The 26,624-nt window shown below is 43.7% G+C and overlaps 1 protein-coding gene across 5 annotated transcripts in view; it reads right to left on the bottom strand.

Moving 5' to 3' along the window:
* Positions 1-26,624, bottom strand: part of Golgb1 (golgin B1) — a 59,272-nt gene that overhangs the window by 17,764 nt on the left and 14,884 nt on the right. For 4 of the 5 annotated variants that reach the window (XM_038344653.1, XM_038344654.1, XM_038344657.1 and 1 more), the window contains 7 exons: positions 25,485-25,598; positions 20,955-21,357; positions 19,374-19,489; positions 14,621-14,735; positions 12,818-12,891; positions 3,552-8,707; positions 915-2,793 (listed from right to left, as the gene is read on the bottom strand). In XM_038344653.1, coding sequence (XP_038200581.1) covers positions 915-2,793; positions 3,552-8,707; positions 12,818-12,891; positions 14,621-14,735; positions 19,374-19,489; positions 20,955-21,357; positions 25,485-25,598 — 7,857 coding nt within the window. The remainder of the gene's footprint in view (positions 1-914; positions 2,794-3,551; positions 8,708-12,817; positions 12,892-14,620; positions 14,736-19,373; positions 19,490-20,954; positions 21,358-25,484; positions 25,599-26,624) is intronic. The other variant, XM_038344658.1, reaches the window with a different exon arrangement.

Below are 26,624 nucleotides of genomic sequence, written 5' to 3'. Positions count from 1 at the left end.
GAATTAAACTCAGGTACAAGACAAGCTATCTCTCCAACTTCCTTTCTCCACTTTTGGAAAAAATTAATTAAAAGACAGCAGAAACAGGTATGGCATTGTGTATCTGCAATCAAATCTACTTAGGCAGCTGAGGAATGAGGACCTTAAGTTTCAACATCAACATGGGTAGTTTAGCATAATAAATAAAAAAAATAAAAAGATAACAGTAAACCTGAGTTAGGGATGTAGCTCAGTGGTAAAGGATTTGTCTAGCATGTATGAGCCTTGGGGTCAATTCCAGTAGTAGAAAGAAAAGAAGGAAGGAAGGAAGGAAGGAAGGAAGGAAGGAAGGAAGGAAGGAAGGAAGGAAGGAAGGGACAATAGTTCATTTGCAAACAATCATTAATTGAATAATGATTTCAAAAAAAATGGTTTTGAGAGTCTCATTACATAGCCCGGCCTTGTCTTGAACTCACACTGGCCTCCTGAGTGCTGTAGTTACAGGCATGCCTGGCGACACTGATTTAAGAAAACCTTTAGCTTTGAACAACACTTCTAAGACAAGCTAGATTCTTACTCCTCTGACCTAGCAGATGGCCAAGGGCTCAGCCGCCACTGTGAAAAGATACCGAGTGGCCCTGTGCTTCCTTCCGAGGAACCTGCTTGCAGTTCTGGGACCACTTACAGGCTGTGCAAGGCAGCTTGCACAGATACAACCAATGCAGAGTCTGTACAAAGAAAAGCCAAGTTTGAAAACAGCAACAGCGTGTATGTTTCTCTTAAAACCTGAACCATCAGGGGAATGTGCAGCAATGATGATGATTTTTACACACAGATGCTACAAATAGGAACAGTCATCCTTTTCTATGGGAATAAAAATCAATTTTAAGACTGGCTCAACACTTCTCAAACACAGGTCTGAAATACACACTTACTAATCGATCTCTGTCGTTCTGCAGCGAAGACATGGCTTTTTTCAAGCTCTGCACTTCAACAGGGCTAGAGGCAGGTGCAGGGGCTGCAGCCCTCTGCTTTCCTTCCTCTGACTTCCGGAGTGTCTGCAGCTCACTCCACAGGTGATCTCTCTCACTCTGGAGACTGGCCATGGCTTTGGAAAAAGACTGCATTTTGTTGTGAGAATCTTCTAGCTGTGAAGACAAGTGAAGCAATTGTTTGTCTTTGGATATGAGCTGCTGGTTCAATTTCTCAAGGCGGGAGAAGCTGTCCTCAGCGGTGGTCAGGGGAAAGGCAGCTTGGGAAAGAAGGTCACTCTCTCTGCTTACGTCCTTGTGCTCTTTCAGCTGGGCCAGCTCCTTCAGACTGGCCTCGTACTTCTTCTTCAGGTTACCAAGCTCCTCAGTGGCATGATCTCTGCTGTCCTGCAAGGAGCTCATTGACCTTCCGAAAGACTGGATCTGTGCGGTAAGATCTTTATTCTCTTTGGTTACCAGGAGTAGCTTCTGTTCCATCTCGACCAGGTCTCTGGCCAACTCTGCCACCCTCTCTTCTGCTGTTTCTGTTTCATTTCGCATTATCCCTGCATCATGATGGAGATGTTTCAGCTCCTTCTTCAGTTCGTCCTCGATTTCATTGACCTTCCTGGTAGCTTCCTTCTGAACACTAATTAACTCCTCTTCCAGGTCTGCAGTTCTCTTCTGGGAAGAGGAGAGCGCCACATTTAGCCTTTGAACCTCTTCTTCTTTTGCTTTCAGTTGGGCACCTAGGGTACCTTCTTCCTGCAAGGCTGCCACTTGTCTCTTCAAGCTCTCAATCTCTGTAGACAAGCCTCGTTTCTCCCCTTGGAGGGCATCTGAGGACTGTTGTAGGCTTTGCCTTGCTTCTTCCAACCCCTTCAGCTTCTCTTCTAGTTTTTCATATTCATTTTTCAGCTCCTTATTTTGCTGTCGCTGAGCCTCAAGCAGTTGCTTTTGCTGACAGTCCTTTATGGATATCACTTCGTTCAGGTCTTGCCTGTACTGGATCAGTTCGGCATCCAGCTTGGCATTCTCGGAATTGAGGTCATCCATATGATTTCTCAGCCCTCGAATTTCTTCCTTCAGTTTGTTATTCTCAGCGGCAGCTTCTTGGATGAGTTGGTCTTTTTCTAAGATTATAGAGAGATGTCGATCTTCCAGCTGCTGGTAGTCACTTATGATGCGGTCTCGGTCATCCTGGAGCGAGGACATGGACTTAACAAAGGAATCCAGCTGAGCCCTCTGCTCTAGGTTCTCTTTCTTGATGTTTTCCAGTGTTTCCATGAGCTGGTTGGTTTTCTCAACAGCTTTCTTGTTTTCTTCTTCTAAGGCGACATTCTCCTCTTCCTCCTGGGACAACAGATTTTCTAGTTTTTTGATCTCTTTATTGTGTTGCTGCTGCAGTTCAGCAATAGCTGCCTGGATCGCCTCCTCCTTGCCAGAAAGCAGGCTTATAACCTTCTGTTCCTTCACATTGATTTCATCCTGCAACCGACCGGTCAGCTCTCTGGAGGCCTTTAGATCAGTCTCAAGTTGTTCATAATTGAATTTACAATTCTGGATATCAGCTTCTTGCTGTTTTATAATTCCTTCCAAATTTTTCTTATCTTCTTTACATTTTTCTAAAGAGTCATTTAAGTCAGTTGACTGGTCTTTGAGACTCTTAAGTTCTGACTCCAATTTAGCTAATCCATTTGTAGAATTGTGGTACAGCTGCAGAGTCTCTTCTAACTGGGACATCAGCTCTTTGTTTTCCCCCTGCAGGGTATCACAAACTTCCTGTTGATGTTGGAGCTCTGTCTGGGCCTTGGACGACCAGATTTCCTTGTCATGTTCAAGTCTATGAGAAGGGGTTGGGGGAGAGAAGGAGGGAGAAAGAGAGGAGAGAGCTAACTATATGACATACTAACACGTATACTAACACGATCCACCACACAGGAAAATAGCATACAGCTACATGACAGAGATTTGAATCAGGAAACTTGTGTTCCCTATTTTAGTGGTCAGTTTGAGACGCTGAGAAGGAACTCAGCCCCAGCCCCACCATTTCATTCTGCCTTGCTCCAGACAGGTCATGGTGGGCTTCTCTACAGCTGCAAGCCTGGCAAAGGCAGCAGTGAGGAAACAAAAGGGAGGAGTCCTGAGGGGGGGGGCAATGTCAGTTCCTGAACTCGAAAGGCGATCTTTAAGAGTGTGAGGATGGTATTTCTAACTGGCATACAGGATAGAGATGATGCCAACTGTGGTGGAGAGGACAAGGCCACTTAGGACAGCAAAGCAGTCCTTTGGGAGTAAGCTGGTGGAAATCTCGACAGTAGGCAGGTTGTCAAGAATCCAGATATAAAAATGAAGAGAAATTTAGGTCATCTCAACAGAGATATGGGGGAAAAACATATCAGTGGTTTTATATTAATGATTTTATGCTAATACAAATTATAACAAGTCACAAAAATGACTAAAAATGTCAGAAGGGAAAGAGGATATACATTCTAAGGGAATTTAAAACAAAAACTGCTTCTGTAATTCTAATTAAATAAATACAGCTTAAAGGTTTTGCCTTCACAATTATCTCTGGAGGAATAAAGGCTTCTTGCTCACCTGGAGATATTGATCTTCAATTCTTCTGCACGGGTGGTCATTTGTCGCAGCTGATCCTTTAGAACCACGCAATTCTCCTCTTTTAGTCTGATCTCTTCTTCCTTGGTTTGAATGGCATCACCAAACTTCTGCTCCCATTTCTTGGCTTCCTCGATTACCCTGTCACGGTCATCCTGGAGGGATGACATGCTCTTAGTAAAGGCTGCGAGCTGAGCCACAGTGCTGTCCAGGCTCTCCTGCAGCTGTTTCATTGCTTTGTCTTTCTGGGACAGGGTGACCTGGATCTCTGCAAGCGTGTCTTCCATGCGGACCTTCTCTCTGTGCAAAGCGTCCAGCTTCTCTCGCATGTTCTTCTTCTCGTCCATGTGCTTTTCTTCCGCCTGCTCCAGTCTTCGCACCAGATCTTCATCTTTCTGCTTCATCTGGCTTTTGACGGCTTCTTTGTTAGACTGAAGCTCCTTTTTCAGTCGGAGGTTGTCCGCTAGCACTCTCGCAGCTTCGCTTTGCGTGTCATCGAGCAGCACCTTGAAGCTAGATAGTTCCTCTTGTGCCTTTCTGCGATGCTCAACTGCTTGCGCCAGATTTCCTTTGGTCACATCCAGATCTTTTTGGGATTCAGTCTGAACAAACTCTAAGGCCTTAACCGTCTTCTCCAAAGTGCTGATCCTCTCCTGGTACCTAATGCAGTCCCTCTGCAGCTGCTTTACCTCGAGCTGCTTTTCTTTCAGCAGCTCCTGGAGCTCCTTTGCATGGCTCTTATTGCCAGGTCCTTTCTGGGCACCTTGTATCTTCTCTAAATACTCCTTCCGTATTTCTGACTCCACCTTGGTTTTCTCCTTAACCAACTGCTGCTTTTCTTCTTCTAAGTCACTCATGCACTTTTTAAGGTTCTGCATCTCAGATTCTAGTTGCTCGTTTTTTATTTGGGCATCCGTAACATCCTGGTAATAATTCCCAATGCTTCCATTAAGTTCTGCCAGTTGGTTCATTAACCTTTCTTCTAAATCATCCTTTTCTTCTTCTGCCATCTCTTTCAGCTTGGTGACTCGGGAAAGTTCTTCTTGAATTTGCTGGTTTAACGTGTTTATCTTGATGACTTCTTCCTCAAGTAGTTTTAGTTCGCCATCCTTTGCCGATATTTGACTCAGGAGGGCATTTTTCTCATTTTCTAGTGTCTGGCTAAGCTCCCTGTCACTCTGTTTCTCCATCTCCAACTCAGCGATTCTTCCCTTGAGTTGGTAAAGCTGCTGGAGGTGATTATTGATGTCATCATGGGAGCTGAAAGTCTCACTAGTGCCAGGCTTGGCACTGTTTGCTGAAAGACCTTCCGAATCTTCAAGTTTAACGCTCACACTCTGAGTATCTTGCTCTTGCAATTTGCCTGCCATAGCTTGTGTTTCTTCTTCAGTGACATCCTTTTGTTCATCGAATTTCTCAGTGGCATCTAGGCTAGCTTGTTTCAGTACACTCTCTTCTCCTCGATGCTTCAGATCTTGAATCTCTTCACTCAGAATGTTTTTCTCTGCCATTAAAGCATCAAACTCCTTAGAAAGGGTTTTATACTCTAATTGTACCCTTTCTAGTTCCTCCTTCAGGCTGGAATTTGAAGAAAGAAGAGCATCCATGCTTTCCTTGGCTCCTCCTAGAGGCTGAGCCTCTGCTCTAAGCCGGTCGTTTTCTTCCTCCAGCTCGAGGATCTTCTGTTGTTTAGATTTGGCAAACTTTCTCATCTTTTCTTTCATCTCTTCCATTTCCTGTTCCGCATCCTGCAGCTGCTTTTCCATCTCCCTTTTGTCTGTCTCTGTGCTTCGTAACTTCCCATATAATTCTTGCTTCTCTTGCCTCACACTTTCCACCACGTGCTGGATCCTTTCTACTTCGTTGCTTGCGTTCTCGTAGGACTGCAGAAGAACTTCATGTTCCTTCTGCAGCTCCCTGTGCTTCTCTTGCCACTCGGTGCTCTCTTCAGCCTTAGAGCATCTCAGAGATTCAAGTTCCTTCATCAGTTTTTCCTTTTCTTCGGTAATACCCTCCAGAGCTAGTTTCAGGCTTTCACAAGAGCCACCGAGGCTTTGGTTTTCGAGTAAAGACTTGTCCATTTCTACAATGAGTTTGTCTCTTTCTTCCTGAAGAAGGGCTAACTTTTCTAGGAATGCATCTTTCTCTCTATTTTGAACAGAAACCTGGCTTTCCATATCTGCGAGAGACTTGGTCAGGTGTTCTACAGCATCTCTAGCTGAAGACAATTCCTCTTGCAGATTCTTGTTTTCTTTCAGCGCCTCCTTTCGGGAGATGAGGGCCGCCTGCAGTTTCCTCTGTATCTGCTGCTTTGCTTTAGTTTCTTCCTCGCCCTCTTCTGACTTCTGCTTCAGCTCACAAAGTTCCACCTGGAACTGCTTTAGCCTCTCCTCATGCTCCTTAGCCTGCATTTCCAGCTGTGTGTGCAGGGCACTGATCAAATGTTCCTGTTCCATCATCTCTGCCTGGACTTTGGTGAGGGCCTGTTCTTTCTCACTAAGCTGTCCAGACAGGTAGCTGACCTCTTCTTCCTTCTGTTGTATGTGCTTTTGCAGTGCATCTAGTTCAGGCTGTAATGTTCTCAGATGTTCCAGGCCAGCAAGTTTGAGTTGGCTGCTTTCCAATTCCTGCTGCAGGCTTTCTGCGTGGGCCTCGGCTTCATGGGAGGCTGCCTTCAAATTCTGGATTTCTAAACCCTGTTTACTTATCTGCTCTTGTAACAGAAATACTTCTTCTGATTTTTGGGTCAGCTCACTTGTTGTAGAACTAATTTTCAATTCCAGCTCTTCTTTCTCAACCTCCATTTCTTTCAGCTGGGCCTTAATCTGGGCAACAGAAACGGTAGCCTGGAGAGCTCCTGCATCTCCAGGGCGAGCAGGCTTAGTTGTGTGTAGGTCAGACTCTGCAGCAGCTTGGACGGGCTGCTGGTCCGCGTCTTCAAGTGAAACCTCTTCTAAGCCTTCAGTGGGAAGACCAGGCTCTTGCTGGCCAGTACCTGGGAACTTTCTGTCCATAGACTCCCTCACTTCAATCTTGAGTTGCCTTAGCTGGTCCCCAATGGTCTCATTTTCCTTACTCTGCTCATCAAATTGCTCCTGAAGGAGACTGTAAGAGTCTTTCTGTTTCCTGAGCTCCTCCTTTAGAAGTCTCTCTCTCTCTTGTGCCTTTTTTAGAATCACCTTCCGGGAAGCTAAGGCTTCCTGAAGCTTCTTTTGAAGTTGTTCCTTTTCCTTTTCAAGGGCTGCTATCTTGCTCTCCAGTTCTGGCTCCCTGTATTCTCCACTACCTGCACTGGGTGGGCTGCTCACCACCGCTTCTTTTACAGGTGCTGCCGAGTCTCCATCCCCAGCATCCTTGGAGCCTACGGCTAATTTTTGAATAGTTGCTTGGTGTTCAGTGATCTCTGTTTGAAGCAAATCTATTTGCTTTGCCTTTTCTTGCAAGTTCTGATCCATCCGTTGGACCACAGCCTGCAGTTCTTCTTCTGCTGCCGTCTTTTCCTTCAAGTCTTTCTTTACACGTTCTAGTTCCACTTCTTTTGCGGATAGTGTCTGTTTCAAAGAAACTTCTAGTTCTCGACACTTAGAAGTTCCACATTTTTCTGGGTCATCCTTGTTCTCTCCCTCTTTCTCCAGCTTTCTCCTCTCGCTCTCTCTGAGTGCCATCTCTTTCCTATACTCCTCTCTCATGTTGGCTAACTCCTCTTCCAGGGTATTGACTTTTTGTAGGAGCTCCTTCCGGTGGACAAGTGCTGCCTGGAGCTTCCTCTTCCTCTGCTCGCTCTCTTTCCTCAGAAGCTCCAGTTCCTGCTGAAGCCCCTCTTTACTCACCAGCCCCGCTGGGCTTGCCTCATCCTGACTGTGATTAGAAACGGCTCCATGAGTTTCTCCTGCCTGCTCCTTTTGTGCTTCTTCAGCTCTGGACAACAAATTGAGCTGCTCCTTCAGAGTTTTAATTTCAACACCAAGAGAAAATTTCTCTTCATTAAGCTGAACCATTTTCTCTGTCATACTGAAGCTGAGTTCTGTCACTTGTTGCTCCTTCTCCTGGATGGTTTTCTGGAGTGTCTCCACATCTTTCTTTTTCTCTTGTAAGAGTTGGTCCATTTTGGCTATTTCTAGTTCCTTCTGTGAAAGAGCCTGTGAAAGGCCTTCCATCTTATCTGCGATGTCCTTCGCGTGCTCTGCCCCCTCTAACACCTCACTTTCTTTCCTCTGTAGCTGGCTTTGCAGGGTTTTTATCTGTGTGCCCTGTTGAGAAGACTGTAGTTGCATGTTATCCAGTTCTTTCTGTAAAGCTTCAATTTTCACATCCTTAGACTTGCCTTCTACGCTGAGGCTGTGGATCTGTTCTGTGAGCAGGTTGTGCTGAGTCTTTTGGCTTTCGTAGTCCAGACCTCTTTGTTTTTCTGTTTCTGCAAGGCTGCTTTCCAGTTCTCGGACCCGAGCCCTCAGTTCAGGTAAGACATCAAGCTCTGCCACCCGAGAAAGAAGCTGGTCTTTTTCCCCAGACAAAGTAGTGAGCAAGCTGTGGGCATCCTCTGCATCCTTCTTAAATTCTTCAGTTAGCTGGGTTAGGCTACTAATTTCCTTAGCTTTCTCATCTAAATTTTTTTCATAAATCTCTTTTGCCTCATGAAGTCTTGTCTCCAGCTCCAAAATTTGAGTTTTCAGACTTTCCAGTTCATCCTGGTGACACTGGCAAAGACCTGGTGCGGAGGGGGGCGTGTCCACACCATCCATTTTCGTGGAGCTCAATTCTACTGCAGCATCACGTGGAGACCCTGCCTCAGGTGTTGGAGGCTGCTCTTCAGTGCTCACCTGCTCCTCTAGCTCAGGCCCTGGGACGCCACTCTCTTCACTGAGCACCAACGGGTTGTCCCTTGCTGTCACCGAAAGGGCTCCTTCACTCTCCATCAGCTTCACTTCTTTCTGGTCCAGGACCTCAGAGTCCCCGTCTGGCCTCTTGCCCTGAAGCTGTGACTTAAGAAATGCAATTTCCTCCTGAGCTTCTTTCATTTCCACTAATAAAACTGATAGCTCTTTATGTTTCTGAGAAAATATATTTTCTGGGACATCTTGTCTACTTTCTTCAGCGTAATTGCTCTTGCTGAACTGAGTAACATCAGCTGTGCTGACCTATGAAAACAGAAACGCAAGAAACACCAAGGAAGACCTTAACCAAAAATTTCAGAAAGCATTAAAAATAGCCACTACAAACTAGCACTTCATGAATTTTCTAAAACTTGCAACCTTCTGGTTCAAACTTTTTTTATACCACAAAACTACTAAAATTTGTAAAACTCTGCATCTCCCACACTGAATGTGTAAAATTTAGGCAGCTCCACTCTGAGGTCTCTTTCTAGTCAAAAGTTCCAAGGAAGCTTGGAATCAATTTTCTAGATATTTCTCATATAAAAAACATTTTTTTCTAGGTTAAAACACCTAGTTATTTCTCTTAAAAACTGCTTTTAAAAAAGCAGGTAATGAATTAAACACCCCACCCCATACCAAGCAGTAAGTTATGAGATTTCTTTCCTAATCAATTTACTGAAACAAGAAAGTTGTACAAGTAAACAGAATAAGCATTAGCATTGACAAGTTGACTACCAAACAAGCAGATGCAGATGAGTTGCCAGGATCAAAAAGCCCAAAACGAGCTCTGCTGGTGCCTGGGCATGGCAGGATGGGCTGGTGTGGCAATGAGACCAGTCATTACAGATTCCTGGGTTAGGCTACTCAGTCCATGCCATCTCCATGGACATTTGCTTAGGGAAGAAAACTAGTTAACTGTTTCATGAAGTAGTTAATTAGGATCAGTAAGAAACCCTGCCTTAAAAAATACAATGGAGAGAAACCAAGGAAGAAACTTGACAGTGATTTCTCTTCACACACAGGCACGGGCACAGGCACGCACATGCACACACACCATATACAGATGCGCACAAACACGGGCATGGGGGATGTGGAGGTGGCTCTCTGGAAGCAGTTCTTGCTGAGGAAGCATGAGGACCTGAGTTTAGATGCCCAGCACCTATGTAGATGCCAGGCATGTTAGTACCTGTCTATAATTGCATCATTTTTCTCAAGTACTTTCTTGATAATTTATAATTTTTTGCTCTCTGCATGATTGAGATCATAATTCATAGAGCTCGAAAACCACCTCAGTAGTAGACACAGGGGAACCCACTCTGTAGCTTCTTCATGTGACATTCCCATATGGTCTACAGTAAAATCATCCCTGGCAGGGTTTAGGGTAACCAACTGCTTTTGTTCGATCAGCTAAGGGCTTTTATTTCCTCTTTCGTAACCCCCTTTCATACCACCCTTCCACTCTCTTCCCTCACGCCCTGCAATAGCTGGAGCTCAGCCCACTTTCTGACTGAAGAATCAAGTTGCCCACCCCAAGAGGACAGAGAAGGGGAGCTTTGCTCTCTCTGGCTGCTCCCACTCTTCTTCCTCCCTCTTCACTGACTTCCTTCTTCTCTGATTCTTTCCTAGTTCATCTCTGTGATCTCGAGGGACATTACCAGCTGGCTCTTCTATGCAATTCCTATGTTTTAAAATTCCTTTTCCTCACTACTGTTCGCTACTTATTTTCTGATTCTTTAGTTTTTCTTTCTTTTTGTTTTTCTTGAGACAGGGTTTCTCTGTGTAACAGCCCTAGCTGTCCTGGAACTAGCTCTTGTAGACCAGGCTGGCCTCAAACTCACAGAGATCCACCTACCTCTGCCTCCCAAGTGCTGGGATTAAAGGTGTATGCCACCAAAGCCCAGCTGTTTTTCATTTTCTTACTAGTCGCCCATCTTTCTTATCTGTGTTGATATTTTTTTTAAGCTATGTTATCTTGTTTTCACTAGAAATCATTGGCAGGCCTTTAAGGGAATACTTTTAAGTATTCTCTTGAACAAATAAAATCCATTTTTAGTACAAGTCTTATTTTTAACTAAACAATATTGCACTTTTCTGAATTAAGTCTCCTTTGACAACTTTGTGAACAAGGCCTCAATGACTCCATGAAAAGGTATTGAATGTAAGTTTGATGATTAATTTGTGTAATAACTTGGCTGGATCATGTTACCCAGATCTTTGGCCAAATGTTATTCTAGGAGTTCCTATGAAGGTATGTTAGTTGACATTAACATTTAAAGCAGGAGACTTGTGTATGCATGTGTGCACATGATGGGTCCACATATGTGCACCTGCATGTAGAAGCCAGAGGTCAATGTTAAGTGTTGTTCCAAACAAGTTATCTACCTCATTTTCTGAGGAAGGCTCGGAGCTCCCCAGGTAGACAGAAAAAAAAAAATCTGTCCTATCCCCAGACTGGTGTAGGAGTTTCTTCTGTTTGTGTGTTGCTTTCATTGGTTAATGAATAAGGAAAATGCCTTGGCCTAGTTGATAGGGCAGAATTTAGGTAGGTGGGGAAGACAGAACTGAATGCTGGGAGGAAGAAAGGTGGAGTAGGGGAGAGACACCATGGAGCCGCCAGAAACAGATGTGCTGAATCTTTCCCTGTAAGCCACTGTCACGTGGCAATACACAGATTAATAGAAATGGGTTAAACTGAGATGTAAGATTTAATCAATAAGAAGTTAGAGTGAATGGGCCAAGCAGTGTTTTAATTAATACAGTTTCTGTGTGGTTATTTCGGGTGTAAGCTAGCTGGGCGGCTGGGATGAACAAGCGGCCCTCTTCCTTGCAACACCCAGAAGCTCGCTGGACTTAAGTTTTAATGTTTCTCTATCAGACGGCCTCAACTAGAAGATTTTGCATTTTCCCATTTCTAAAACTGTACCTCTTTGGGTCTACACATAGCATCCATTCCCTGAGCCTGAAGACACAGATGAACATATAATAACAACACTTCTGTTAAGAAGCTACACTGCTCACAAAGACCATTTAGGATTACCGGTTGAGAGCAAGGCTAACTGTATATACCACACCTAACAATGGCACTCAATCAATAGAATGGTATCAACTAATCAGAACATTTTCACCATACCACCCTCCATCCCTGCCGAGGCTCAGGGGATGTCACAGGAGAGGCAGGAAGAGCGTAAGAGCTGAAGGATACAGGAGTGCTGTGAAGTTCTGGCCTCTGGATATGACAAGACTGTCACCCAGTGCAGCTGTGGTTCCCACCCTGAACAAGATCAAGTCTGGGAGAACTCCAGCATCAATGGGCGGGAGCTCTCCAGGCCCCACCCCTTAATAAGGAGCTGTCAGCACTTGATGGCTATGTGGGGAGGGAGAGTCATTCTTTCTTGAGAGTGTTTCCCACTGGTAGGTTTCCTGTGCTACAATGGGTGGCCCCATACCCATGCACATATCAGTAACACTAATTGACTTAAGGGGTTATCAAAAAAAGAAAAAGACATGAAATTGGATATGGGAGGATTAGATATGGATTGGAGATGTGGAAAGAGCTAGAGGAGGGATTGGGGTGGATATGATCATATTTTATACATTTATATACATGTATGAATTCACAGATAAAGAAAAATTAGAATTAAAAAGTTGAATAAACATTACACAGGGATACCCTGTCTCATCCCCCCACCCAAAAAAAGGTTGAATAAATAAATTTCAGGTTACAAAAGCCACAATTTTGTAAAGGCTCCTTTGAAATATAATCCTGAGTAAATATTGCTAAATTCAGGAGATTTTGTTTAATCTCTACCTAGAAACAGGCTGTGTGGTTTGAGTGAGACTACCCTCCACAGGTCCATGTACTCAAACACTAGGTCCCCAGGTGGTGATGCAATTTGGAGAGGTTTAGGAGGTGTGGCCTTGCTGGAGGAAGTAGTCACTGGAGGCGGGCTTTGAGAGTCTCAAGACTGGAGCCATTTCTAGTTCACTCTCACTGCTTCAAGCTCATGATGAAGGATATAACTATGCTCCTTCCTGCTCCTGCTGTCCTGCCTGCTGCCTGCTTGCCATGTCCCATGAGGAACTCTTACCCTCTGAGACAGTAATCCCAATAAACTCTTCTTTAAATTGTCTTGGTCAGGTGTTTTGTTACAGCAACAGGAAAGTAACTAATACACAAGCACTCCTAAACTTGTGTTGGTTTAGGACAAAGAATTCCAAACATTACGACATGAATAAATGAAGAAGTCTAATCTTTATGAATCTCTTACACGTTATTTCCCTCCATTGGTGACAGTTTTCTGTCAGCATGAATAACTGTTGGAGTTGCCACCTCCTAATTGAGGTCCCATTGTGACTCTACCAGTGATCACTCACCTCGCCGACTGCGCCGTAGGCCTCCCCTGCTCTATTCTGATTCTCCAGAAGAGCAATTTGAGAGGACAGCTTTTCTGAAAGTCAAAAAGTAGTTTCTTTAGATAATACATGCGGAGTATTTGAAGAAAACAGCATTGTAGGTGTATTGTACCAAGGCTACCTGAGATGAAGTTGCATTGAGATGCACAAAACAATGAAGAGGAAAGAAATACTCAAAGGGGTTTGAAAGGTTTGAAAGGCCATTGATGCAAAAACATGTGAACTGGAACAGCTACTTCTATGGTATAATTTAGAATTCTACCACCTTAGTTTATCCACAGCCCTACTATGTGAGTTGTGACAATGCTCCCAATGGTCTTTAACAGATGTTCATACCTAACGTTGAACAATGAGAAGAAGCTGTGCAATCTCAACAACCCAATGAGGAACAATGCATGATGTGAGGGGGTGCACAGCTGTACGGACAGCTGGGATCAGAATCCAGGTCTTACCTCTAACACAGGGTACAATGCCCTGGAAGAGAAAACTACTTAACACTGATGCTAGTACCTCCAATAAGCTGACAATCTTTCTGATAACAAAATTCACTAAATAAAGAGAGTGTAGTTTCTATACCACACCTCACTGCCTTAACATGACCTACAGGGGTGCTCATGTTCTGACTTACTTATCCTCCAACCTCTTGTATTGTCCCTTTTTAAAAAACTCTATTATAAAAACTCAGAGCTTCTTTCTGTTCTGCAAACACATCAAATTCATTCACACATCACATTTGTTCTGCTCGTTTCCCTGATTAAAATGTTCTTTGCATGATTGCCCTGCCTTAGCCATTCAGTGGTCACCTTTCCAGAGAGACCTATCCTGACCTCTCTAACACTGCCTTTCTCTTCCCTGAGATATACTTGCAGTAGCTGATTTCATTTTTACCCTAATGTCTATTACTCTAAAACATTCTTTTTATACATGTTTATGACCTGTCCTACATCCTAACATGTTCATAGCTGTATCTCCTAAGTAGAATAGTGCCTGGCTCCTAAGAAAGGGAGAATATTCATGAAATGACAGTACATAGAATATGCTCAGACATTTCAAATCCCTGAGAGGGGGGAGAGCTTAGAAATGGCCAAGCAAAAACTGAGATGAAAAGAACATGGCAGCAGTGCAAAAGTAATTTAGGACAGCAGACACAAAAGCCAGTACAGAAAATCCTAAGGCCAGTGTCCCCCAGAAGACAGAACTCTGTCCCCTGAGGGACAGAAACTGTAACTTGCAGCCTGCGAAGCACGGGAAAACCACGTGAACAAGACAGGGGCTGCTTTCGAAGTGGTAAAATAAGGATCCAGGATAAAGTTCCAGAACAGTACTGTCATAGGTGAGACAATGAGTTGAACTGTGGCTTTACTGGCAACAGGGGGATATTTCTAATGACTATGCATTATGCATAATTTCCGGGTAGGAGCTGAGCAGAAAACTATAAATGGTTCCATGGAGAACTGGATCTAGGATTATAAAGGTTACTTTATAAACATCTCGCTCCCAGAGGACACAGCACAGGAGTCAGAGGTGCTCAGTCTGTGGGTCACGATCCCATTCCCAAATGAATACAAACTATGTAGACCCCTGTGGCTTACAGTGTCTACCATACATGGAGCACTGAGGAGCAGCCGCCCTATGCTCAGCAGTGGCCACTGCTAGTTTATCTCGATAACGACCAGCTCCGCTCCCGGAGACCCCGAGAGCACAGTCAGGAGAGCTGTGTAGAGAGTGCTAAGAGCAGAATATCAAGTTTGTATCTATACATACCATTCTCAGCTTTCAGCTCCTCCAGCTCTGCGGAACTAAGGAGCAAGGCTCCCCTTTCACTCTCTAGCTCCATCACTCTCTTCTGCAAAGAGGAGATAGTCTCCTCTGTGGCTGCCTAAATTACAGAGAGACAGAGAACTAGTGATTTACCCAGCGAAAGCCCGCACTGATGCCCAGAGGGCCTTAGCACTTGTATCACCTCAAAGTTCTCCAGCCATGGGGATGCTTTAGAAACAGCATCTATCCCTTGGAATCTTTGACGGCTTTTTAAATTATGCAGATAGAAAAAGAAATAGAATATATCCCATAAGCTTCCAGATCAGTGGGTTTTGAATTCAACTTTGAAGCCTGGATTATAAAGATAGAAATCTCAGGTCAACTGTGTGTGAAAGCATGATTTAAAAGTTCACACGCAACACCTTAGAGGAAAGCCAGCAGGCAGCAAGGCCTGGAGGAAAATGAACACAAACAAGACTCCTCAAGAGGAGGAAGACCCATGAGTGCTGTACCATTGGGCTCTTTCCATTTGCACTAAAAATGTTCTTCTGTTTAACTTATGTATCCAGAATGGTTGGCTCTCTTAGTGACAGGCAAGTCTCTATTTTATTAAATCTTTAGATTTTTTTTCCCCTTTAACACACTTTTTAACCCCCAAGGGGCTCACTTTATACAATTTTCCATGCAATCCCACAGACATTTCCATGTTAGCTATAGCATTTGCACAGCCTGCTTGGTCACAAACCTTCACTATCGAGTAAAAAAAAACCGCAGGGGATAAATTTAGGGGATAAAATTAGGATTTTCATCTAGAGAAAAGTTTCTACTTTGTAATATATAAAGCAAATAAAACTCGAATAAAATCGCCATAGGTATTGTATCTGGAAAAATAAAGACTTGAGGAGAAACAAAGCTGCAGTTTGAGTAATCAAACAGGAAGAACACCAGCCAAGAGGCGTTAATCCTCTGTATGAAATCAGCCCAAATGATGTGACTATCGGGCCAACTCAAAACCACTTACCTAAGACAAAAATAACCGAGTTTTGGGGCTCTCTACCACAGACCAGAGTTTATAGCATGGGTATATGCTATTGGCTGATACAAAGTAATCAGAATGCTTCAGAATCTTAGAAACAACAAAACAGAACCTCCCAGACAAAGCATTTATAGCATCTAGGACAAAAGAGGAAACTGTGATTCATTCTCAAGAGAAAATATAACCAACAGAGACTAATCACAAAATGATACAGAGGTTGGATTAACAAGCAAGAACTTAGTTATTGTGGTGATAGCTGTTGAACCCAGGGCCTTTGGGCAGGCTCGTCATGTGTTCTACCACTGAACTACATTCCTATCCCTTGGTTTTTCTTTTAGAGTTAGAGCCTCACAATATAGCTCAGCAAGATGGCCCTGAACTTGAGATGTCTACCTCTTGAGTTCTGGTCTTAGAAGGATAAACTATGGTAAGACATAATACATCAAAAATTAAGGAAAAGACAGAAACATCTGATGCAGACAATCAACTCTATAAAACAAAAAAATTGAAAATATAGAAAAGAAAATGATAATCATGAAATGAAAAATCTAATGGGCAGGCTTCATAGAAGAATAGAGGTAAAAGAAGAAATGCACAGCGAACTTGAAGACAGAGCAACAGAAGCTAAGTCGTCTAATTATTGAAGAAAAATGACCACAGCCTCAAGGAAACATAGGACAACATTAAAATATACTTTAGCTAGAGCATCAGAAAAATTATTTTAAGAAATGGCCAAGCTTTTCTCATGTGCAAGCTTATATGTGTAAAAAGGGGGGGGACTTCAATAAAATTAAGAAACTTGCAAAGAAAACCACAACTGACTACATCACAAAATGAAAAAGGTCTTTTTAAGGCTCAGTAGAAAATGATACTTCTATCTACAGGAGCAATCATTTGAATAATTACTCAAGAACTGCTGGGGAGAGGGAAGACAGAAGGCAATAGCATATATTTTTAAATGTCCTGAATGAAAAAGTGTCAATACAGAATTATAAATCTAAGAGCAAAACAAAATGCAAATATCAGACAACAATAAGAGAATTTTCTCTAGCCGTGACTACAAGAATATAGCGGCTGCTCTAGAGAACCTGGTGTAGACGGGAAACAGAGCCTCAGAGGGAAGTATGTGTGTGATATTAGGTCAACATTTTCCCCTTAGTGTGGTTTAAATACTTGCAACTAACTGTTCACTGCATACGTGTTAACAATGTGTGCTAAGATTTAAAACTTTAACATGAACAGACAGTAAATCCAGCACAGAGAACAGGGTGAGAGTATGTCATACAAGGTTTCTATATCTTAAGTGACAGTTTTAGCCCCAAAAGACTGCAATGTTAAGAATCTCTCTCTCTCTCTCTCTGCCCCCCTCTTTCTCTGTTCTATAAACTTAATGCCCTAAATGAGTTTTCAGACCATGTGCCCCAAAGTGGTTAACACAGGCAGAGCCTGGCTGGCCCAAGGGGTTAAGGGAGACAGTCAAGAATCAAAGCAAAAAAGTGCCAGAGCAGACACTAGATCTCAGCAGATTGCAGACAGTACACGAATGTGACACAGCTGTCTCAGGAGAGCTCAGCTACCCAAACCATCTACTCCACAAGACTAGAGAAGAGCATGTTGTGCTGTGTGGCCACTCCTAACAGGCAAACGTGCGGACGCTAACTCTGCCTAGGGTTTTGGTGGTGGAATGCTCAGAGAAGTATCCGCCTAGGGCATCAGTGGAATGCTTAGTGAAGTGTCTTGCTTCAGTAGTGCAGAAGCACTGATTCAAACTCTTCCAACAAGTGAGATCTAAAAAGATCAAGCTTTTCTTGAAGTAACAACTGAATCCCATTGAAAAGTTTTCACAATGTTTATGTGAATATACAGCGAGTACTCATAACCAATATCTGGCAACCAAAGACTATCTGGCACATAGGGAAGCCAGAGGATAAATAGATCCAGTACTGATACAAATGCTAGAATTAAAATAAGTACATCAAGGCAGTTTTTAAAATCACATTCTTATATATTCAAAAATCACAAATTAAAACAGCATCACTGAGGGCTGGAACAGCTGCACTAACACACACGGAACAAAGGGGGCACGAGCCAGAAAAGTAATCTAATGGCAAAACAGCTTCCAAAGGATTGCAGGATTGACACCCAGATATTCAATGGAGTAGATGAATAAGCACAGAAAATATGGTGAAACTGAGGTCAAGGCCTACTAATACCCCAGTGTTCAAAGTCAATGATGAAATCTTAAAAATAAAATAAATTTAAACAAGAGATTTTTTTTATTAAAAACAAAACAAAAAAACAAGCCTGTCAATGTAGAGTTCTACAGTTAGCAGAAAGTACAAAGCCGAGATAACAGTATAATTGGCTACACAGAAGTTGTAGAAGCCCATCTGTGAACACAGACACACAGACACACACTCCCATCCACACCCATAGAGTAGTTAAAAGCAGTCCTTTACACAGGATGGCAATGGATGGAAATATGTAATTCAGGGTTAGAAGATTGTGGGGGCTTCCACTTGTTTTTATTAATAAAATTTCACTAGAACATGATTGCTACCATGCTTATTTTTAATTTTATCTCTGCTTTTCTCTACAATGCGATTTAAAAGAATAAATGCAATGATAGATATGAATCACAAAACAAGCAAGAAAAGGGTCCATAAGTTAACCATGCAAGATTATGGTGGAAAATGGAATAGTAGGGTGAGGACAATATGGTATACCTTATTAAGAGTTTGGGTACCATAGCTTAATGCATCTGACAAAACATCCTCATATTATACTTACAATTTATACATTTAATGCTTTATAAATTTTACCTCAAGAGAAAAAGAATTGCTCAACTAGTATACCTCAACTACTAACAAATCTAGTCAATAATACACATTCTGAAGTATTTGGGGGTCCTGATATCAACAACCCACTGAGAAATACATAAAACATTAAGATGAACTGGTGGACAGAGATAGACAGAAGGGTAGTTACTAAAGCAAATACATGCAATACAGTATTACGATACAATCTAGAGTCTAAAACAGCTCCTGCCTATGTGAAGAGCTGGAAGAGGTCTCAGTAAACACTTTCTCATGGCTCACAGTACTGTCCAGTGTGGGAGGGCATCACCTCACAACAGAGGTGGGTGAACACACTCACTGCAGTTGTGTGCCAGCCTGGTCCACTAAGATCCAGACTCCTTTGTTCTGATACTCATACTCACTAAGAGCCTTGGGGTGATTGTAATCTAGTTTTCCACAGAGACAGCTGGAGAAGGAAAAAGGAATATACTGGCCAGCCAGCCATTTGGCAAACAAACTTGTTTACTATTAATGTATTTACTGGAAGTATTATGGTTTCTCTAATAGACTTTTAAGTTTGTTTAGACTGACTTGTGTACCCTAAACCTGAACAAATCTTAGTAAGAAACAAAGCTGATCCCACACTGGGAAAACGACTGTGAAACAGGAGTCATGGTCCACCTAGGACAAAGATCTAAGGCACTGGAGTCGGACCGCTCCTCAGATGTGTGTTAGCTTCACTCCCTCACTACTCCTTGTGGGGAAGCTGCTTTCATGCCTCTCAGGATTCCAGTCAGGTAGACGCCTCCCCTAAAAGCACTTCATCAGATAGAAAATGCACATTTACCCTCCCTGTCTATTCATTAGAGCCCCTCAATACAGCAAATATAAATATATCATACAGAAATTTACATGTCATTACCTGTATGCCCTCATTACAGACATCTGGTAAAGAAGTCTGAGATGCTGTTTCATGTTTTTGCAAGTTTTGCTTATTTATAAATTGTCTAATTTCTTTAGATTTTTGCTGGAGTTGATCTAAGGAAAAGAAAACAAACAGATGCGATATCTGAGGAAAACGAACATACAGAAAAGAGCTCTGAGTCTAGCTGGGCCCTAGCTACTGCCCTCTAAGGATACAGCACATCACTGGCCAGCTATCGTAATTAACATTATGATGCCGATTACATTTTTAGCTGTTTGGACTGAAGAGGATCTCAGTAAACTACATCCTTCAAAGGAAAAATGAGCACATGGCAGGTTACAGCGTCACAGAGAAACCCTGCTATTGGCATCAAAATGGATGGAATGGGGAACATCATGTTACGTGTAGGAAGCCAGACAGGCACACATTTTCTCTCCTCTACAGGAACTGAAGTGCAAAAGCAGGAAAGACAGCGATTCCTAGGGACTTGGGAAGGGGAGGGGTATGAGAAGAAGTTTAAGAGCACACACTTTTGCAAGTATGAATTCTCACATACTTGATACATGCTAATAAAGAAAGGCCTAGATATTTAAAATATTCATTTTTCCTTTCTCCCTTAAAAATGGCCTTAGTAGAGCCTGGCAGTGGTGGTTCGTTCCTTTAATACCAGCACTCAGAAGGCAAAGACAAGTCAGACTCTATGGGTTCAAGGCTTCTCTGGTCTATAGAGCAAGTTCCAAGACAGTCAGGATTACACAGAGAAACCCTGTCTCGCAAAACCAAAGAAAGTCAAATGGCTTGGTGGTCCATGTTTACGTTCTCCACACACCACTCAAGTACTGGGAGCCCAGCAAGAGCCCCAGCAAGCGAGGTTTGAAATATGTGCATGGTTCGGGGAGGGGACAATGTACTTAGGTTTCTCCCTTTTTCCTCGCGATGTCCTCTAACTTTCTGGTAGACAACCAAATTTTTGGAACTTGTTTGCAAGTTATTTCTTCCTAAAGTCTTCTGGGGCCATGCACACTGCCATCTGTCAGCGCTCTGAAGGAGACTAGGGACATGGAGGACTGGTGCTCAGGAGGTGCGCTTTTTAAAAATAAACTTCTAAAATGTCAAACTTGGAGAGTAATTTTCAATTTTAATAAAATATTTAAAAATGTTTCTTAAAACCTGCTTAGAGGACAAAAATTTTCTTCAAAAGGGAATTTTCACCTATAATAAAAGCCAGAAGATTGACCTTTAGACTGAGGGACGACTCTTTGCAGTCTGATCTGCGTACCTACACCTGGCCGGACCTTTCCAGAAACAGCTTCCCTCCTACTCCTGTCAGTCACTGCACTCTCCCCGCCAGTCATGTGATCGCTCACATGACTACTCAGCAGTGGACAGAGCGCTCCTGCTCTTAGAGCTGTGACTATGATGTTAAGACGACTGTGACTTGAGAGGCAAGAACAGACCTGGCCAGAAGAGGAGCCTTTCTCAAGCTTCAGATCTTGTTGCTAAGAGAGCCCTGTAGGTAGGGGGTGCAATCCCACTCAGGGACTAGCGGTGTGGCTTCCAAAGCCACCAAACACTGACCTTCCAGCTGCTGAATGGCCCGGGCTGACCCGGCAGCCTGTTCACTCTTCTCTCGGAGCAGCTCCGAGTTTTCCTCCTTCAGGGCATCGCAGGCAGAGCGCAGCTCTTGCTGGGACTTCTGAAGACTCGAAATGCAAGCAGTCTTCTCCTCCATGTCTGCTCTGTATTTTTGCTCAAGAGCACTGTACTGAGTCTCTAGCTCAGCCTGGGCTTGGCCGGATCGCTCCAGCTGTCCCTGAAGCTGATGCATCTCTTCCTGCAGGTTATGGAAGGATAGTTTTCTCTCTGCCACTTCAAATTCTACCTTCTCCATCAGAATCTTGGACTCATGTCTCTCTGTTTCCATGGTGCTCTTTAAAGTACCATTTTCAGCTTCCAACTGCTGTAACTGTTGTGAAAGAGTCTAGAAAACACAAACACAAGCCATCATGACCCCAGCTCCATCCTTTCATGCAGGGAGCCCACGGAGGAACTCCTAGGAGCCACGCAGGCAACACTCTGGAATAACATGGAATAACACCCTCAGGTTGGCTTCCAGAGCTTTTGGACCATTTGCACTCATATTTACCATGAGTCAGCATTTTTTCATTTTTGCCTCCCCCATTAGAAAACATGTTCTGTGAGGGAAAGAGACACTTTATTTCATCCTTACTAGTCTCTAGCTCCAGCACAGTCTATGGCAAAGTGGACTCAATACACAATGAATACAGCAATCTAGCCTACGTCCTGGAGGACCTTGGGGTTCAGGCCCGGAAACAGGTTGAGCATCATACAAAACCACAGAAGGCACTAGAGGGATATGTGCAAAATCCTCATGGGAAGAGAGAGGGCTGCATTAGGGTGGCCTTCCTTTAAAAGAAAGCCAAATAATCTAAAATCTAAAAGTGAGCCACCAGCTAGGCAAAGGAAGTACTAAGAATGATACAGCAGGCAGAGAGCTAAGAAAAAACATGGCTACCATGGCAGCTGGGAGTTAGTGCTGAGAAAAACTCCAGTGGCAAAAGGAAAGGAGGCTGGAGAAACAGCATGACGCTCTGAGGATGCCTCAGCACTAAGAAACTGAGAGCTGTTCTCCACACACTAACGCATCTGGCCACACAAGTTTCTGAAGAGACAACCCTCCCAACGCCAAAGAGAATGCATGGGGTATGGGTGGAAGAACAGAGGCAAAACCCTGTCAGGAAGAGCTCTTTATGTGAAGATGTTCCCAAGCCAGAGCTGGTCCCGATGTTACTGATGAGGAGGGCAGAGGCTAGAATTAAAAGATTAAATCAGCAGGACTGATAATTAATTGTAGGGACTGAAGAATACAAAGGAAACAAGAAAGTTTGAATTTTAATCTTTTAAGTGAATACCACCATTAAGAAATAAAATATGAGCCAGGCGGTGGTGGCGCACGCCTTTAATCCCAGCACTCGGGAAGCAGAGGCAGGCGGATCTCTGTGAGTTCGAGGCCAGCCTGGTCTACAAGAGCTAGTTCCAGGACAGGCTCTAAAAAAGCTGCAGAGAAACCCTGTCTTGAAAAACCAAAAAAAAAAAAAAAAAAAAAGAAATAAAATATGGTTAAAATGTTTTTGAATTGGATACATAACAATGACATCTATTTGTAGGGTAAGTGTGACATTTTTTTTTTTTTTTTTTTTTTTTTTTTTGGTTTTTCGAGACAGGGTTTCTCTGTGGCTTTGGAGCCTGTCCTGGAACTAGCTCTTGTAGACCAGGCTGGTTTCGAACTCACAGAGATCCACCTGCCTCTGCCTCCCGAGTGCTGGGATTAAAGGCGTGCGCCACCGCCGCCCGGCTAAGTGTGACATTTCTATATGGGCACACAATGTGTAACCGTCAGAGCCAGGTCCCTGGCAGATGTCATGTTAGGCATGTGTCTTTTCTTGGTGTTGGGAACAATCACAATGGTCTCTACTAGGACTTGAAACAGTTGTTGTCAAAGCAGCTGTCCCTCTGTGGTGCCAAGGTGTCTCTGTACTCACGTATCCTCCTCTCCACCCTCCCTCCCCTACATCCTTCCCAAGCTCCGGAAGCCACGATTCTCTTCTCTACTTCTGTGACATTACCTTTTTGGCTTCCCTATGGAAGTGAGAGCACGTGGCATTTGTCTGTCTATGCTTGACTTTTTCACCTAGAACAGCATGCTCACTTTGTTCCCCATTGCAGCAGAAACACAAAACTGTATTCCTGTTTTAGGCCTGAGTACCATTCTATTGTATATATTTACTGTGCTGATATACTAATGAACAGTACATTTCCAGGACAGGCACCATCTCGACTGCTGCGAAGAGTGCTGCAGCACAGGAGTCTGCAGGGGCCTCTGTGTCCTCTGGCTGGGTACCCAGCAATGGGGATGTCAGACAATGGGAGTTCTGTGCCTGCTCTTCTGAGCTACAAATAATAGGCTTTAAGAAGGAAGGCGAGTTTTGCTTTTTTACCCGTTGAGCTTGCCAAGGTTGTAGGTTAGCCATGTATGACTAGGGAACTGGCTACATATCAAAAGTACTAGGGAGACGAATGTTTGGGAGAGACGGGTCGCAGTGGGGATAGTCACACCTACTACAAGAGCGAAAGAGAAAAGAACAGGTATGGTAAGACTACCTGGCTGGGGCTAGTCCACTGGCAGATACTGTTTAATGGGCAGAAGGAGAAGCCTATGAAGTAAAAACAAACAAAAGAAAAGCTCCAGAGAATTCGGAAGAGAACTAAGATATGCCCTGTGCTCATAGGAAAGCAGTGGACTTTGAGGAAGCTTCAAGGAATAAATGATAAACAGGAAGAAATACCAGACAGTCATGGTGGCAGATCCCCAGAACCCCAGCATATGGGAGAACTTAAGGGCAGCCCGGATTACACAGAAAACTTTTTTTTTTAATTAAAAATTTTCATTTATTTTACATCCTGACCACGGTTTCCCCTCCCTCCTCTCCTCACATCCTCCCCCCACCTCCCCTCTATTCCTGCTCTCTATCCACTCCACCTCTGTTTCTGTTCAGAAAGGGGCAGGCCTCCCATGGATGCCAACAAAGCAAGGCACATCAAGTTGAAGAAGGACTAAGCTCCATCCTCTGAATTAAGGTTGGGCGAGGAATCCCTGCGTGGGGAAGAAGGTTCCCAAAGTCAGCTCAAGAGTTAGGGACAGGCCCTGATCCCACTACAAGGAGTCCCACAAATCGGCCATGCTAGACAATGGTCACATGTATGTAGAGGGCCTGGGTTGGTCTCATGCAGGCTCCCTAGTGTTAGTCCAGAGTCTGTCAGCAACTATGAGCCCAGGTTAGTTGAGAAAGCCTTTTTTTTTTTTTTTTTTGGTTTTTCGAGACAGGGAAGAAAGCCTATTTTAAAAAATGAATAAAACCCACCAACAACCAAGAAACAAATATCACAGAAAGGTCTAGTAAAAGAACGCTGAAAAGACAGTCATTAACTTTGAGAATTACAGGTGCGTCATGATTCTCTAGAAGAGCTGCAGAAGTGTGGCAGTGATTTCAGCTGAATTTACGCTCTGCGTGTGCCGGACCCTAAGCACTTTTATGCGCTATCTCACGTGACTCTGCAATAGGTCCTTCATATAAATGCTACTGTCATTAGTTTACTGATGGAAGAATCTGAAGTCTGCCAGATCAACCAGGGTGTGCAGGAATTCTCTATGCACGCCTTTCTCTACTGTCCACTGCATAAGGGAGCTATGAGGATCCACAGTGCATTGACCAATACACCATCTGACAGAGGTCACACAGAGGCAGCCATCTGAGCAGCAAAGGCCTAGGAAGTACCACAAAGGAGACTAGACCCTCACTGTCCCAGGACACCCAGAGAGGACACCTAGAGGCAGAGTATGGGTTTTATGAGGATGAAGGGGAGGGAACATACTTCTACACTATAGAGAAAGCCGTCTCAAGAAGGCAGGCTGAGCTTTAAGGAGGAAGAATGTGGCTCATGTTTCCTCGCAGCAGACAGCACCCAGGTGAACAGGCAAAAGGTGTGTTGAATTAATTAACTATAGAATTAATTATGTACTAGAACTTGGCTACTTGGATGTGACCACAGGACAAGGGCACAGGGAGGCCAAAGGCAGATAAGAGTAGCCCAGATTAGAAGCATGGGTCTAGACAGTACAGCAAGAGAAAGAAGAATTATTGCCTTATCGGATTACTTCAACCCAGAAGAAAGTTGACCAACGACAAAAGGCAAAATAGAGACCATGCATGAGGCACAAGAACCATTCAAGACAGACGGGGGAGAGTGATGGAAAGAAACTCACCAGAGGAAATCAGGAAACTGCAGAAAGACTCTAGCCTACAGCAATGACAGGAAAGTGCTATAAGGACTTTACAATGAACGCCTGGGGAGGGGCGGCGCCTGCTTTACCGCTGTGTCACCACCCGGGAAGCACTGAGCGTTTGCCGAAAAGAATGAACAGATGGCACCAATCCTCTGGCCGCTTAAAGGTTTTCACGCCTGCTCTCCTACAACCTAAAGTAGAAACCAGTCCTCCCCGGCAGCGAGTGGGACCACAGACAGTACCTGGTTTCTCTGTTCGGCCAAAGTCAGCTCCTGCTGCAGCAAGTCTACAACCTGAGCACGGCCCAGCAAGGCTTCTTCATGTTCCTCAAGTTTCCTTTGCATCACCCTCAATTTCTGGAAAGAAGCGTTTAGACATAATTACAGATAAATAAGCACAATTATTTGCCTACCTTCCAAAGTGCCATGTGCACCTGTAAGGCTCCGCTTTCGAGTGTGGAAGAAAAGGGCTAAGGCCATGGCCCATCCATCAGCAAGAGAATACCCAAAATGCCTTCTCCAGAGTGTGACAACAATCAAACCCAAATGCAAGCAAGGCCTTGAATCACAGAGCCTAATATACTTAAGACAAAGTGACACACACTCATGTTCAAAATTACATAGTTCCTGTCCTGTCCCTAAGTAGCAGAGGTAACATGCATATCTTACCTACAAAAGAGAGCAATCTTTATAGGCAAAACCATTTTTCTTCTGTTTTCAATCTCAGGGCAGGCACTTGAAAAATACCCATTGAATCAATCAATCAATACATACAATTCATAGTCCAGTTTTCAAAGTACTACACTCTGAAATTCCACTTAGCAGTACATTCGGAAAGACTGCTTACAACTTGGAACAGGTTTGCACTCAAGAACAAAGAGATGAGCGGCTGGGAAGATTGGCACAATTGGCAAAGTACTCGTGAGACTTTGTGTGCAATCCCCAGAATCCACATAAAAAAGTCAGGCCAGATGAATCCCAGACTGAAGTGGTAGAAACAGGATTCCTGAGGCTTCTCGGCCAGCCAGCTACCCTAGCCTAAGTGGTGACCTAGGCCAATGAGAGGCCCCGCCTCGGAGGGGGAAAATATCAAGGCGAATGGCTCCAGAGGAAGGAATGACATCCAAAGTTGTTCTCTGACCACCACACACATGTGCATGTGTGCGTGCATACCTGTATGCATAAACATGCACTTGCACATACATGAACACACGTGTACAAACACAGAGCAAACAAAGTGTCATTAAAGTGACTTTCCTTACAGGGTTCTACATTCTAAGTACACACAATGTGAGTTAGTACATGGTAAACTCAAATACAATGAAGTCAATTTTCAATGCACCTTAAAAATATTGATTTAATAAAAGACTATACCTTCAAAAT

This window comes from Arvicola amphibius, chromosome 10 (assembly GCF_903992535.2).
Source record: "Arvicola amphibius chromosome 10, mArvAmp1.2, whole genome shotgun sequence".
In the NCBI taxonomy this organism is placed as follows: domain Eukaryota; kingdom Metazoa; phylum Chordata; class Mammalia; order Rodentia; family Cricetidae; genus Arvicola; species Arvicola amphibius.
This window is presented reverse-complemented; position numbering and strand designations above follow the sequence as displayed.